The sequence below is a fragment of the Poecilia latipinna genome, unplaced genomic scaffold, assembly GCF_001443285.1.
Source record: "Poecilia latipinna isolate Pla-1442-1.1 unplaced genomic scaffold, P_latipinna-1.0 Scaffold141, whole genome shotgun sequence".
Lineage (NCBI taxonomy): Eukaryota > Metazoa > Chordata > Actinopteri > Cyprinodontiformes > Poeciliidae > Poecilia > Poecilia latipinna.
Window position 1 is genome coordinate 520,317 of NW_015112757.1, and position 16,583 is coordinate 536,899.

General features: G+C 41.5%; 1 protein-coding gene across 1 annotated transcript; it reads right to left on the reverse strand.

Annotated features, from left to right (window-relative positions):
• Positions 1–11,989: 11,989 nt before the first annotated feature.
• On the reverse strand, positions 11,990–16,179 carry snx10a (sorting nexin 10a). Its single transcript, XM_015028967.1, has 7 exons — positions 15,849–16,179; positions 13,631–13,677; positions 13,388–13,474; positions 13,208–13,308; positions 13,033–13,131; positions 12,770–12,961; positions 11,990–12,215 (listed from the first exon to the last, which is right to left on the reverse strand). Exons 2-7 carry the CDS (start codon positions 13,661–13,663, stop codon positions 12,119–12,121), a joined length of 609 nt encoding a protein of 202 aa, XP_014884453.1. The 5' UTR covers positions 13,664–13,677; positions 15,849–16,179; the 3' UTR covers positions 11,990–12,118.
• Between the last annotated feature and the right edge of the window lie 404 nt (positions 16,180–16,583).

A 16,583-nucleotide genomic window follows, 5' to 3' on the forward strand; every position in this document is an offset into this window, starting at 1 on the left:
AGCGCAGGGAAGTACCGACAGGTTTATTTGCCAGTATTTATTTTCTCGTGTAAAAGTTGTTTGTAGATTTCAGGCAGCACAAAGTGAGCCGTGCTGAAAGCTGGATCTTTGGGTCTCCTTCCTTCCTTCCCTCCCTCCCAAGCTGTCTCATCCAGCTCAACGGTGGTGGTGGATGGGGGATCTTCGGAGGGGGTAAAGGAATAAGGAATGACACATGGTGGTGCTTTTCTTCAAGATGCACATGGGCGCTGGAAACCTACACCTGACAGGGGGAACAGAGGGAGGTAAAGAAAGGTGGTCCTGGAGCGAAACCTGTTAAAGGCTGTGAAACACTCCAGGCTGTTGCGAAAGTTTATCTCTCAGGAACCCTAAATAAGCAGAATATAGTTAATCTGTTTTTTTTTTGTTTGTTTGTTTGTTTTTTTTTTTTTAGTAAATCAGTTGCTCTTTAAAGCAAATTTAGGAAGCTGCTCTAGAAGGCAGGGATATTTCTTAATTAAGAAACTCTCCCGTAAATGTTTGCTATAGGCTGCCGTGTTTGTGCAGAGAGCCCATTTAGATGAATCGTCGTTTCCCCTGCCACCGCGATAAAGGGATACACCAGTTACCCGCAATTCTAATTTGAGTCATGCTGTTTTTATTTGCGCTGTGGCTAAATACACACAAACACGGCTGTCACGTGAGCTCTGTTTTTCCAAAGCTCACGGAGGCATGCAGCACGCCTGCTTTTGTTGTTGAGACATTACAAATGACCCCATTAAAGTTGATGACAAAAGTAATTAGCATTTAATTAGAAAATGAGCGCTTTTTATTATTGTTATAATTAACCTCCACTGATGTTACAACTGACCCTCGTTGAGGGAGCAGATTATGGCAATGTGGAAAAGTGCTTCAGATAACATTTTGGTTTTGTTCTGATTTCATGCAGGATGCCTCAAGTTGGACAGGTCTGACGTATAGTTTGGGGCAAATTCGAAACGGACTAGATGTGATTTATCGTGTTGATTAGATGTTTTACGGGCGAAGGGGCTGGGGCAGATGGCATCACAAAGAAAGAAACTTTTGTTGAAATGTTAAAGCGGCATCTCAAGACATCTGCCTGGAAGTTATACCTTAAAACACAAGTGGGTCTTCTACATTGGTCTACATTGTTTAAATGACAAGAAATGTTGCTGAGGCCATCACAAAGCCGTGGCATGGAGAAAATTTGTAGGCAGATCTGAAAAGCTGTGTGTAAAGTGAACAACAAATCTGACAAAGTCGACGCAGTTTTACGTGGAGAAATTGGTCAAAATTGCAGCAAACTGCTGTGAGGAGCTCGTTGAACAATGATGAAAGTGCATGACCCAACATAAGATGGTAGGGAATAGATGTGAACTTTTGAGCTTAAAAATAAAGAAAAAGTTAAAATTCTCCCATTGTTCTGGTATCTACCAAACGAAAATCATTCTGGTAATTCTGTCTAAAACAAGAAAAGTTAAGTTTGATTTAACTTAGAAAGAAAAAGTCATGTATTTTTTTGTATATTGGATGTAAACTTCTAGCTTAAACTATAAAATGGTCATTTTGGGCTGGCCTTTTCGTTTTGTATTCAGATATTGTGCCCCAGAGTGGCTTGGTTTAATTTGTGACAGCGCCCCTGCTAAAAGCCTCTTTTGCCTATTAAGGGCATGAATCGAGGCAAATGAGTCATTAAGGGAGAAAAATGTATCTGCAGAGACCACAAAGATGTTTTGCCTAAGTGGAAATGTAGATGGGGGCAAAGTAAGTGGCTCTGTTTTCCAGAAAGAATGCGACCGTGTGTTTACGTGAACCTGTGAAAGTGTGTGTGTGTGTGTGTGTGTGTGTGTGTGCTGTCTTTTGTGATGGATGAACGACAGTCGGCATGGCAGCTCATCTCCTCTCAGGCGGCTGGGTGACAGAGAGAGATGTTACAGCGTACAGACTGTACAACTGCCACACAGCCAGGGAGGCAGGTGTCTCACTCACCCGCACGCACACACACACACACACACAGCCACACAAACCCCTACACGCGAACCGTTCACCTGTATGTGGCATCAAGGCACCCCAACCCCACCTCCTCGTCTCTCTCCTGCCCCCATTTCACAACCCTGCCACCTCTGTCTACCTGTCTCTCTTCCTCCTCCCCGTCTCGACTCGGCCCATGTTCCCTGTAAGTGAGCTGTCTCTTTGTGGGTGGCGGCCTCCTCGTCTCGTTCGATGCCTCAGACCTGAGCCTGTCAAATGATCTCCCCCGAACCCTCTACCCCCCTTTTTTTTCTTTTTTTTTTTTGCCTCCTCCCAATATTTCCCATCCCAATCAATAGGAGTGTCATGAATATTTCACACACCTTAAGCAGAAACGAGTGAAGTGGGGGGGAGGAGGTGTGTCCTGGTTCCTGAGGTAGAGTGAGTGTGTGTGTGTGTGTGTGTGTGTGTGTGTGTGCGGGGTGGGGGGCAGGTAGTTGAAGAATAGGATAGAGGGGGAATGGAGGGGATTATCGCTGTCAGGGCGCCAGTGTGGTGGAGAGATGGGGCTTCTCTTCCTGAGTCCGACAGGGCCAATAACTCATTAGAGGGAGAGAAATGTAGAGGTTAGGATGTGACAGGAGGTGAGGGAGATGTGAGGAGAGCTTCCCCTCGTCTTTTCCTACTTTCTGCTCCTCTTTCCCCCCCTCTCTGTCTTCTTTTTCTTTTCCCCATCCTCCTCATATCTCTTTTTTAATAACAAACCACCCCTCACGCACACACCGATACACCCCCTCCATCCCCTCTTTCCCTCAGCAGCTCCCTATAACCCTCTTCTCTTCCACACCCTTCCCCACCACCACCACCGCTACCTCCTCTTCCTCCTCTCCTCCCTCCTTCCATCTGTCTTTCTTGCTGCAGTGCCCATGCTGCCAGCCAGTATAAATCACATCTCCGGGCTTGGCTGCAATGGGCCTGAAAATAAAAAGGCATAAAAGTGTCGGGATGAGCTACGGGCTGGAGGGAGGGGAGGGGGGAGAATTCCTTTATGATGGGTCTAAATCCTCCTCCCACACTGCTTCGTGCACACACACGGACACACAAACTGCTTGTGGACACTTGCACAATGTGGAGCCCCTCTTCCCTTCCCTCCACTCCAACAGCATTGGTTTCGATCTCCCTCTCTCTCTCTCTCTCTCTCTCTCTCTCTCTCTCTCTCTCTCTTCCCCCCCACGGACACCTGTACAATCCTCCTAACGCACATCCCCTCTCAGCCACATATCATGTTAAGCTCTTTGTTGGCTGTGATCAGAATTGAGACGTCTCCTTTCTGTGTTTGGTCTTTAAAGGGAGAGGGAGAGCCAGACTAAAACTGTAGCCCCGCTTCTGTCGTCCGTCCCATCATTCTTTCATCGGTTTTACAAACCGAAAGACTGAAAGAAATGTAGCGCCTCGAGAAAATATTCATACCACTTCGACTTTGTCACATGTTTTCATGTAGACGGTGCGCCCTATCAGAATTTCATGTGATTTCCTGATAAAAATTAGAAAATTCTACAAATGCAAATAGAGTATGCATTTGTATTGAGGCCCCCACACCAAGCACCCTTTGCCCAAGTCAATACTTTAGGGAACCAGCATTCTCTGCAATTATAGTTACAAGTTTTTCGGGGCGAGTGTGTACCTGTTTTTCAGATAATGCTGCCCATTCGTTCTCTGGAAAATCTGGATACATCGTATCTGTCGAGCCTCGCAGCACAGAGACTCGATAGGATCTTGGTCTGGACTTTGACTGGGCCATTCTGATGTGCCTTGAACAGACTCTAGCTGTAGAGGCATATTCATTAAATTACAAGCTACATCCCGATGAGTCTCATTTGTCAGAATAAAAGTACCTTTTGAAAATAACATCAGCTGAGCAGCTATTAAACATTATTTTCAATAAACACGCTTTTCATTAAACCTACATTTATGTTTTTAAAAATTGTTCTTTTATTGGTCTGTTGTAATATCACTAAATTAGGAGCTGCATCCTGATGAGTCTCATTAGGCAGATTAAAAGTACCTTTTGAAAATAACGCTGTGAAGCGGGTATTAAACATACTTTTCATTAAACCCACATTTCTGTTTTTTAAAAATTGTTCTTTTATTGGTCTGATGTAATATTCTCATTTTATATGTTGTGTTTTCATTAAGTGCTGGCACAAAATCATGGCAGTCAATGGATTCAAAACATCCATCTGTGTGTAATTAATGTACATAATGTGTTTTATTTAGTGATAATGTTCCTAAATAAATTGTTTTTTCAATAATGTTCTATATTATTGAATGGGTCTGTATGTCCGCTGCTGGATGGTGAACCTCTGCATCAGACTTAACTCCTTTGCCACCTCTAAGCGTTTTATTTTTCATCCATTTTTCCGTCGATTCTGACAATCTATGCTGAATAAAATCCCTTCCACAGCATGATACCGTTGCCTCTATGTTTAGCTGTAGGGGTGGTGTGTTCAGGGTGATGGATGGTGTTATTTTCCTGTTATACATGTCATATTGCATACAGGCTAAAAAAAAAAACTCAGTTTGGAGCACTTTTAAACTTTAAACTGAATGTTATCTTTATATAGTTTTCTCTTCATAATGACGCCATTTTTGTTCTTTTCACAGGGACCAAATTTGTTGAGTGCTCAAGTAGTAGTTGCCCTGACAACAGATTCTCCTACCTGATCTCTGCCAGGCCTATCTGTTTAGGTGGGCATCCATGTCTTGGGAGGTTTGTTGTTGTACTGCAAACACTCTTTCACTCTGTATGATAGAGGGAACAGTGTTCAGTGAAGAGTCTGCGATATTGTTTTATATTTTATAACCCAAACTTGCTTTCAGCGTCACAACTTCATCCTCTGACCTGTCTGCTTCATTTTTCTGTCTCCATGATTGTTCACTAATGCTCTCTCACAAAACTTCCTAGATCTACTCAGAAGTTTCGTATTTATATTGAAGTTAAATTACACACAGGTTGTTAGCTACACGTTTTCTTAAGGTAAATATGAGTTACTTTGTGCTAATCTGTCTCCTACAATTCCACACAAAAAAAAAAACCCTGAAAGCTTCAATATAGCAAAATATGAAAAAGTTCAAGGATTACAAATCCTTTAACAGGGAGCTAAAGTATACATAATAACTGGAATGTCACATGGAACCTTGCGCTACTTCATTACATCTTGGTTTAATGTGGATAAGCAACAAGGAAAAAAAAAAAAAAAAAAAAAAAAAAAAAACTAATAAAAGGGACATCGTTACCCCCGATAGATTTATTGAGGGGATGAAGATCAAAAATGGAACATCAGTCTTAGAGTGAGCCTTCACCAAGTACCTAAAAGCTTTCTTTACTGTCTAAGATGGATTTTACAAAGATCTTAACCCTGGATCGTAGCACAAAAGGAGAGCCACTTCTTTGAGCATAATGGCAATTGTGGGCAATTTATGATCACTCTGGCCCCCATCCATGTATCGTTCTGAGTAAATAAACCAATAAAAAATGATTGAGGTGGCCTACAACATATTGAAATGAGCCACACACTGGCAGAGATGCATCGTTAAAGTTGTTCCAAATGATTATGGTGAACGAAGATGGAGGTGAGGGAGAGCGCCGCGGATGGGGGAACTCCATCACCTGCTAAAATTAACCTATGGCTCCGAGTTCTACTTTAATCTTCGTCCTGATGCGCACTTTGTCAATTCTATTAGATCACACTGAGCGTGGGGAATGAGCGCACATGCGCGCGCGCATCCACGGGGCGATGATGATAATGGTGAGCGCCTCCCCAGGTGGAGGCCATTCAGTCACGGCGGGAGCCATCTCAGGCCTAATTATGCTAGCTTTGGCGTTTTTAGCTGTATTGATCAAAACGCTGAAACAAACAAGAAATGCTTATCAAGCTGGAAAAGAAGAGCCCTCCGGAGTTGTGTGTTTGTTTACGTCTTGTGTGTGCGTGTGTGCGTGTGTGTGTCTGTGTGTGTGTGTGTGTGTGTGTGTATGTTCTCCACGGTAGTGAGTGAGAGTTATGTCGGAGGGCTGAGAGGTTGTGAGATATTGGCGGTTGTAAAAAAGTGCAATTCTGAGGTTTTGAGTTATTAATTACAGCCACCCTTGCCCCTATGTCTTCTTTAACAGCCATTAGAAATACAGCCACACAATTTTCCTTCTTTCTTTCTTTCTGTTTTTTTTTTTTTTTTTTCACGCAGAGGCACACTCCTGCAGGCCTCGGGATATAGACAAACACATGTACACACCAGGAGAATCATGCACACACACTTTTACAGAAATTAGCTCACCCGTACCAACACTGAGCCCGACAAAACCCTGCTCTGATGAGCAAGCTCCCGTTGACCTTGGAACTCTCTGGAAAGACAATGCAAGGGGAGGCATGCTGCGCAAGGGAGGAGGCCGGGGGAGGTGGTGGTGGGAGTTGATAAGATGGAAGGGAAGGGAGGGAGACAATAGATGAGAGGAGCAAGGGATGGAGAGGGGGGAAAAAAAGGGGTGGGGGGTGGGGAGGGGAAGGTAGAGCGTAAGAGGAGCCGTTCGGTGTGGGCCAGGAGGGCAGCACGCCCTCCCCTTCTCTCCATCTCGGCTCATCTCGAATGCAAATGTGGTTTTCTATACGGTTCCTTTGTGTCGCTTCTAACTGCTCCAGAGAGAAGCAATTACAACTGCTCCATTCACTCAGAGAGAGAAAGACACGCATGGCTGGAGAGGGGTAATTAATAAAGAGATGGAAGGGGTGGTGGGGGGAGGGGGGGGCGAAGTATCAGAGGGCAATCGCGTACCTGTGGAGGATCTTCGAGTCGAGGGTGAAGAGGGGGATATTGATTTTAAAGCAAGTCTTGCCACTGACTCAGTCGGCAACAGTAAAGCCGGCCCGGCTAGTAATTTCTGGGTGGAGAGTCAAAAGTGAGAGGTTACTGGGATTACGCCGAGAGTTTTATATGGAAAATGTGTAATACAACGTGAAAGTGGGAGCCCTCAAGTAAATATGTCACATCCATCTCCCAGTCACAGGGCCTCGCAGCCAAACCCCACACAATTTATTGAATCAAAAGATCCAGATATGAGATCACCCTCCACTCCGAACAGACCGCTGCTGTGTCTGACTGCCGTCACAGTGGCCAGGCACAGCCTCGAGGTATGGAGGGCGCTTCTTTTTATGGCAGTCATTTGGGCCGCTAATATGTCATCTCCATTAGCCGACTTTTAACACTCTCAGATAGATGGCCCGCTGACATTTATCTGTGCACGGGTCATATTTTAGCTGTTAAACGGTCTGTGATGTGCGGAGTGAGTGCGAAACCTTGGCATGTCTATGTTTTAGGCATGCGGTGGCGGGGTTTGTGGAGGGAGACCCATTGACTTTAAATGACAGCTTGTGCAATTACACTTAAGACGGAATTATCCAAAAGACAACAGATGTGCTGACTTTTGACCCCAGAACAACACATAACTGCACAGTGCACACACACGCGTTTCTTTCTCCTGATTTGAACTTTACCTTGCAAAACAGTTTTTTGTTTTTTTTTGTTTTTTTGTTTTCCAAGGCCCTCTAGAACTTGACAAAACAAAACCTTAGTCTGGTAGGTGGCACACTAGAAAGTCCAAAATATGAGAAACACATTACTTTTCCTTTATTTCAGTATCTTATTGGAAGTTTTAAGGTAAATTATGACTAGATTTAGCTGTAAATATTGATCATTGCTAATGTAGCAAACCTTGAACGATATGTTTTAGACAAACAGGTAAAACGACCTCCATTGTCAGGTAGCAATAAAGTGCATCTGGAAGGTATTTACAGCAGTTCACTTTTTCCACATTTTGCTATGTTCCAGCCTTATTCCAAATTGGATTGAATTAATTTCTTTCCTCAAATACACTATTCGCCATTGTGACAATGTGGAGAAAAAAAAGTTTCTGTTTTGCACATTAATCCAAAATAGAAAACCAAGACATCACAAACAAGTATTCACAGCCTTTGCTTGGTGCTGTGTTGATACGCATTTGGCAGCTTTTACAACGTCAAGTCTTTTTGAATGTGATGTCACAGGCTTTGCTCACCAATCTCTAGGCAGCTTGGCCCACTCTTTGCAGTACTTCTCAAGCCCCATCAGGTTGGATGGGAGACATCCATGCAGCCATTTTCAGATTTCTCCAGAGATGTTCACCTGTATTCAAGTCTGGACTCTGGCTTCCATGTGTCTTTTATTAGGGAGTGGCTTTCGTCTTGTCACTTTCCTATAGAGGCCTGATTGGTGGATTGCTGCAGAAATAGTTGGCCTTCTGAAAGGTTCTCCTGTTGTATTAAGTGGAATACATTTTATTTTTTTCAAACTGTACTAGGTTTTCAGGGTAAGGCCGTTCCAAAACATTTGATAATATGTTTTTTTGTATGGAAGAAGCAGTCAGTCTCTCCACAGAGGCTCGCTGGGAGCTTAGGGAGAAGACTGAACTCTTGATGGGCCACCTTCAATACATCGCCTCTGAACCACAATAAAAGTGCTGACATTCCTTGGACTAATTCCATCGTGTATCTCTGGGAACCGAACATTGAGTTCAGCACATGTACCGGTAATTCTCACACTCTAAAGGGAACATCTTATTACACAGCTGTTGTTCAGCTGGGGAAGTCATCAGCAGATTTAAACTTATGCTTAAGTAGAAAAAACTAAATTCTGTCACACCAATAAATAAACAAAATGCTGGGTGGGTCTTTAAGAAATAAGATGGGATTTTGATTTCAGAGGTGGGAGGAGACACACAAGTGGCTCCTTTTTTTGGATTAAAAACTTTCTTTTGTGCTGATTTTACAGACACAAGGTACCTTTCACCTTGTGTGTGTGTGTGTGTGTGTGTGTGTGTGTGTGTGTGTGTGTGTGTGTGTGTGTGTGTGTGTGTGTGTGTGTGAGAACTGCTCTTTCGAATGAAGATTTATTGACTGACTGATTCTGAGTGTTTCTTAATTTTGCCAGTTCATCACAGAAATCTCTATATACTGTGGTCATCATACACTGGTCAGCAAGTTGCTTGCTGAATTAGATCATTAGTAAGTGCAATACATTTAATGTTTCCAAACTATTATAGGTTACAAAACATTAGATAATATATGTTTTTGTATGAAAGCAGAAGTCCGTTTAAGGATCTTTAATTTTTTTTTCTGATAATAGAAAAGATTTTAAAGAGGAAAAAATAGATTTTAGATTGATAATAATACATTGTAGTTTTTTTTTTGTTTGTTTGTTTTTTTACAGTCTTTCTCAAATTCTAATATCCAGACACTAAACCTAATTTTGTTTTATTGTACTTAAGTATAAGTTTAAATATGATGATGACTTCCCCAGCTGAACAACAGCTGGGTAATACGATACTCCCTTTAGAGTGTGAGATTCATCCTTCAGATTGTTTATGATAAATTATGGAGGATCGCTTCTTTGGCCATACAAAAAAAAAAAAAAAAAAAAGCCCATAGAAAGCTACAAGCTCTAGACTGAGGCCTACATACTTTCTCAACAGTTCAACATCTGAGGCACAGGGAGTCAGGGTGTGCAGCATCAGCAGAAAAAAAGCAAAAAAAATAAAAAAAATTATAAAAAAATAGCCTCCCAACTACAAAAGAGTACAGGTAATTAACTTGTGGCCTACAGGGAGATGATGAGGAGAACAGAGGGGAAAAGTGAGAGAAGTAGAAAAATGGGTGTGGAAGTGAGCGCAGGGCCAGGGTGAGAGCTACGCAGGCTAATTGCTGGTATGGATTTTACCATTGTTGGCTTTTGTACGGTCAAGGAGGTGAATCCATTCCCCTGTGGTGGCATCAGGTGAGAGACTAAATGAGCTAATAATTTACACTCATAATCTTAAACCAGTATTGACGGTCACCCACGTATATTGAAAAGCGTTAAGAAGATTGTGACCGTAAAGCAGCTGTAAATATGATATACCAGTCGTGTCATTTAACTCTGCGCATACATCACCTTTCCCCTCCTACGCACAAAAGTATCCCCCCCACCCCCCATTAAAAAGCATTACGTTACGTAAAAGACTCTTGGTCACCTGTCCAAAAGCACTGAAGTTGACTAATGTGATAGAAAATTAACAATTAAATATCACACGGGCCCAGAGCCATCGCAACGTGGACCGTTCACAACCCAGTGGACACCCTAATTGCTTTCAAATACAATTGGGTTTGGGCTTTGTTTGGTGTTTTTGAGGTATGAAGCGCATCAATGCACACTGGAAATTGAGTTATAAATTACCAAGCTGAAATAGACATGTACCGTGAATACTCAATATCCAAATGCTGGTTGGTTCCCCCCCCCCCCACCCCCCTTCTCATACTCCCCTCCTTCAAAACTGCAGATGTGCACACACACACACACACACACACACACAGCAGATGCAAACGCGTTCAGCTGCATTTCATTTTTGCAGAAAAATTGACCCGCTCTGAACCAAACCGTGTGTGTCATAACTGTATGCTTGTCAAGGGGTGTACACTGATAAGGTCAGCCTTAACAGCAAACAGATTGAGAGCTCCAAACACAAACCAGTGGGACTAGAAGGGGATGGGGGGGGGGGGGGGGGGAATGACAACAGGATGAGGAGAGGAGAGAAAATGTTCACTCATGCACGGCTTTCGCTCGTGTGCTTTCACAACTGTCAGCGTTGCGCGTACGTACGCAATAGTGTTTGCGTTGTGAAAAACAGCTCAGCGGCTGCCGTGTGAAGTCGTTGACAGCTTCATTATGGCCTGTGCGCACAGGGAGATGGTGTGATCCAGAGGAAAGAAGAACAGAGACAGGACGGGCCAGGTTTAATGTGGGGAGGTATGGGGGGTGGGGGGCATCCTCATGTCCTGTCCTGTGGTTGGTTGGTGGGGGCAGCTGCTGTCTTCTGTAATGAGCAATTGGTTCCTCCAGTTTAAAAAGGGTGCCAAGTGCTGTTGCATCCTGGGAAAGTTTGAAGTTCAAAAGTAGTCTTGACTAATTCGACCGATCTCATCTAGAATGCCTGAACTGTGACAAACATCTCCTTTCAACAGCCAGAAGTTAGACAGGCATACGTCAACGTGACAAATGCTGACAAACGTGAATGTGCGAGACGTCCTAAATTTTATTGAAGCATCAACTGCACACTAACATTAATGTCAGGAAAACTTCGACACATTAATGCATCACAAATGACACAAGTATTACTGAACCTTTTAGATGCATTTTACTTTCTCAGTGGAGTTTCGGTAACTTCAAGTAATTGCTAGGCTAGAAATCAGATTTGACAGAGCCATTTCTCACCACTGTCCAGAGGTCTGGACATAAATTTTTATCTTATGGCCACACAGGAGGATGTAAAAGTAATAAATGCAAGAACTGCTGATCAAAGTCGCGTCTTGGGGTCAAGGCTACATAACCGGAGATGAAAATCTGAAAATCAAACTTTAATATGTGCACGCATACTTTTAAGTGTGTCTTCCAAGCCCATATTTAGGTATAAGGTAACCAAGTTTTCCTAAAACTGCAGAAACATTCTTACACAGAGGGTGAGAGGATGTTAATGTTCTGCAATGCATGTGGCCCTCATTTCTGAACAGCCAACTGTTTCAGTTTAAGATGCTGTCTACACTCCCTCTACTGGACTGTTGGCACAATGCAAACATGTACCATCACTGGAGTCTTGTGAAAAGCAAATCTAAACTTTGCTAAGTAAAATAAATAAAATAAAAATCAACAATTCTTCAAAGACAATTTATTTATCCTGTATCCAATCATAAAATATGATGAAATATTAAAACAATTCAAATCTTGCTTACTATACAGCGCAACACTGAAGCAATAATAAAATGCATTTGACATTTTTAAAGAGTTCTCCATAACTTACATGTTGTATAAATAATGTATATCAAACTTCCTCCTCACAAACATACCATTTAAGTGACAAAGGTCTTTGAGTACAATGAGGTAGATTAAAATCGTCCAAGCAACTTTCCTGGTCAAACATACCATGACTTCAAAGACTATCGCAAACAGGCAGTTACACAGATTTATAATCTGAGGGAAGGTAATGCAGGTTTTAAAACTAATACTGTGCTGTATATGAAAAGGAGAATCCTCAATTAGAGAATCCTCCTTCATTTGAATCATGAAAAGGGACCGGACTGTCTCGAGCCATAGTATCGATGCTCAATCCCAAACCTGAAGATGCAGAGCTGGACAATGAAAAAAAACAAACAAACAAATAAAAAAACAGCAAGATTAGCATCTAAATTGCACTAGCTGTATTTGACCCTTTAGATTTAGTCATGTTACAACTACAAAGAATGAACTTCCAAGTGTACACAACTCCTCTCTCCCCCGCTAAATAAAAGCCAGTGCAAACAGATGGAAATAGTAAACCTGCAAATTAAAATAAATCTGGCTGTTCTGTAAAGGCCTCAGAGATTCAATAGAAAACTGAACAGGCGTCATGAAGACCAAGTGACAGTAGAAAGGTCAGAGAGGGCGCTGATGTTTAAACCAGAGCACCATCACAAGATTCAACTCTAACATTTAAAATATATTTGTCTTCAAGACTGAATTTTGCGCAGAAAAAAATACAGATTGTTCAATAAAACCACATTCAATTTCAACAACTGTGTGATATTTTACATTCGTCCGCCACAGATCCAAACGATGACTCTACATTGAACTTTGTGACTGATGTGAATGTAAAAAAAAAGTTCAAAGCATATTACTTTTGTAAGCCACTGTAAAAACATCTCACCTCTCGCAGTCCGAGTCATAAGAACTCTTGTCCTCTGAACTGCTGTAGCCGCTTCTGGACAGTTGAATAGCTTCAGCCACAGTATACCTGGTCTTACCAAGAGCACACCTTTCAATCCTTCTGATACTGAGATCTGACTGGAGGAAGAGATGGAGCCGACTATCTGATAACAATAAGGGATTCTGAAAAACGCTGGAGAAAGAAAATTGCATTAAAACATCTCAGTCAACATAAAAAGAAAGTAATTTTATAAAACTACTAACTTTTCTAGAAACTCCTGCAGGCCCTTCATTCTTTTGGATACTTGCTCTTTGTTCTTCAAACTAAAGAAGGGAATCCAGGGTGGCAACTTGGGCAATTCTCTGCGCAGAAGACGAAATATTTTTACGTGCATCTAGCCACGCCAAGCTTATACAAGATTCTTGAGTTTAAACGTACATGGTCAGAGCATTCCCCTCCAGACAGTGACGCAGCCAAACAAAATCACTGTAACTCCGCCTCACATAGGAAGTCTTCTTTCGAAAACACATGCTGTTGGTCTGAAGGAAAAAAATTTGTTCACTTATCTTGTCAAAATAAAAATAAAGCAAAGGTCAATATTCGGCCAAAAACACTTGCATGTAAACAGATCTCGTAGTCGATATGAGTGTGCCAGCGGTCATCTTTGTGGAGTCTAGGATCTCGAACACACACGCTCACAAATTCCTGAAAAAGTCAGCGGGAAAATGAGAATCAAAACTTCTTACCAAGTAAAAAGAGAGACAAAAAGAGGGTGGTATAGAGGGGTTCCATGTGGAGCCATTTTCAGTACTTTAGTTCAATCTGATTCTGAAGATTTAAAGAGTACATTTGAATACTTACAGTTTTTGAGAGACTATCCAGGATACTGTCCATTACTGGTACAAGTTCTGTACAGAAGGTAAAAAAAAATGTTATACAGTATTGCAAATCCAACTTTTCTTCCAAGAAGACCAGTAATAACATCCAGTATGGGTTTCACACATGAAACTCACTGGTAATTCACGTCCCACCCACCTCCTTTTGCTGTGTAAATAATCGAGGGGTTTGGTTTAAACTAATCCAAATGTGAAACTAGCGTTGGAAGAAGGATGTTTGAGAATGTCCACTTATCTCATTTTGACCTAGCCATTACATTCAAGTTCCTAGGATAAACTAATTTGGACTTACAATATATTGATACTTCAACAGGCAAGATCGACTATTTAAATCCCTTTAATAGGAACTCTTTGAATATCTCCAAGAGTAGTCTGCCCCTTACGGACTGGGTGTGTGGGTCCATTTGTTGCACAACAGCTCCCATCACATGGCCAGTCACGTATACAGACCTCTGCACATTGTCAACATGTGTTCCTAGACACATTACTTGAGGCATGCCTCAAGCAGAACTGATCAGAAGAACCAAACATTGTCAGTCCATGTCTAATCTGTAGATGTGTGCTGCAAAACCACCGCATAAAGTCACAAACCAGTCAAGTAAGCTTCCTGCAGGACAGCATTACTGTACTCATGTTGAGTTAATTGTCAGTTCATGGCACAATTTCTTCGCGTTAAAGAAAAACAACTCTTTGTTGGGACAGTCGATTGTCTCACATAACTGTGTCTGGTCAAATGGGGTCACAAGTTGGCTTCATAGAATGTGACCCTCATTCCTTTTCTATAGACATTGGCTGACATAACAGCATGTTGTTACAACATAGATGCTCAGATAAACCAGGAGCATTATTTTGATGCCATTTGAGTTTAATAAAAAAAAAATACAATATTCAAAATTACAACCCATTTAAAGCCTTGAAGACTCCACCACCCCTTTTATGTGCTATAGTTATGAAAACACTGAATGTCTTAACAGGAAGTCCAATTTGAAAGAAAAAAACAGAAGTTGACTAAGGACAAGAAAAGACTATTGTTGCACTGTCAGACATTTGTCCCCCTCTAAAGCCATGGTTTCAGATTTTGTACAAGTACCACTGCTACATGGGACAGTGGCACCATGTAACAATGGCACTCATTTTGCAAGGTAAATCCGAAGTTACTTTACCACACCAAACTCATTTGTGAGGTAGGTAGTATTGGGATGACTGAACCAAGATCAAGTGCTGGTGGCACAGTTAATGTTGCATTCCCTTTTCCTCCAACGGCAGAACCTGATCTGGGAATGACGTTACACCCAACTTAACCATGTTACAGCAGTAGGTTGAGGAATCAAAGGGCTTTACCAAATTAATTATTAATACACGTTTGTAACAACTTCTCAACCATATGTACAGTCAAACATTTTGGCAACTGTCGTCGGAAAAATTTATTACTTTAAGTAAGAGTCTGGATGAGAAGAAATAAGAAATGTATTAAAACATTGCAAGGTGAGAACAGAAATACAGAGTCAAGGAGTCTGTCAAGTCTGCTCTGATTAACAGTGGATCTGTTGATTGGACAATAGGTGTGTAACCCTGATTGTTATATATCAGCGACTCTGTGGAGCCCAACACAGATGGTCTGGATTTGTCTATTGTTAAGGACAGGGGGTTGTTCTTTCATGCTAAAGAAGGCAGATAAGTCATGGGTTGGGGAAGTAACACTTAGTCTCCAGGATCAAGGAGCTCTCCTGCTGTTATATGGCACTGGAGAGCAGCTTGATCAATCTCATGATAAGATCATTCAGACACATGATCACATCTTCAGATACAATCTGAAGCACAAAAGGGGTGAGGAGTACATTATAACATTTTCTATAACAGCAACACATCCAGATCAGTTTTTTTTTTTCAAGGATTTGATTATTGATAAATACAAAAAAAGAAAGCAAAGGAACCGTTGATTACACTATCCAATTTAAATTTTAGTCAGAATAGCATAACCAAAACTCACATTAATGCAAGCTATAAATGTTGCACTGCTTCAAGAAATAGGGTCCTGAGTCAAACCTGCCAGTTAAAATTAACTAAAGACTCAGCGCCTCACGGTATAAGCTGATTATTCAGAGTTGATAAAACTAAATATTAATATTTCAGAGTTTAAAATTCGAAATCACATAGACCTTATGAAGCTAAACAATTCCTACCTTTGTTCTCTTCAATTTCAGAGACTTAATCCGGTGTTTGTGAACAACCGAGACCCGGCTCAGGGCTCTAGCTTGAAGCTCTGCCCCGCCTGTGCTGTAGCTCGGCTATTAACCACTAATAGCTCGGTGCGACCTTCTTCTGGGCACCGGACAGCACACGCTGCTTCAGAGTATCAACAGACCACTTTCCTTTTCTCTGGACTTTTACTTCCCACAAGCCGGGAGCATGGGGGAGAGTAGTGAAAACCTCTGTCGATATGAGAGGATTATTTCTCAGCGTACCTGTTTGTCCCGTAATCAGCCAGCTGGTGGGAGGCAACTGGTGGTTGGACGTTGACCCCACCCCAAGAAATCCAGCTTGCTAAGCACTATTTATTAATACCCATTAATCCTTCGTTTTTGGAGACTGCGCAAAAATACTGTTTATTTTAATATATTTCTTAAACTTTATTCAAAGCTGATAGGAGGAAAAACATTTCAAACAACCTTTAGTTGCAAATAAAACACACGACTATTCTCTTTGATTACCTTTTTCCCAAATTCCAAAAGCCCGGTCAATGATAAATGCAATTAGGTTTACTTATATCGTGATAACTTACAACAAATATAATCTCAAGATACTTTTCAACTTAAAAAAACAACAACAAAAAAAAAAAAACAATCTCATCCAATCAAATACGAAAAAAAAAAAAAAAAAAAAAAAAAACGTTTTTAAATTCCAATTTTTTCCCCTCA

Excerpts from the sequence above, each read along its gene's own strand:
- snx10a (XM_015028967.1), bottom strand. The coding sequence starts at position 13,663 with ATGGACAGTATCCTGGATAGTCTCTCAAAAACT. Across the intron at positions 13,475-13,630 it reads TGGATAGTCTCTCAAAAACT|GAATTTGTGAGCGTGTGTGT; the intron begins GTAAGTATTCAA and ends TGACTTTTTCAG. Across the intron at positions 12,216-12,769 it reads TATGACTCGGACTGCGAGAG|CTCTGCATCTTCAGGTTTGG; the intron begins GTGAGATGTTTT and ends TTCATTGTCCAG.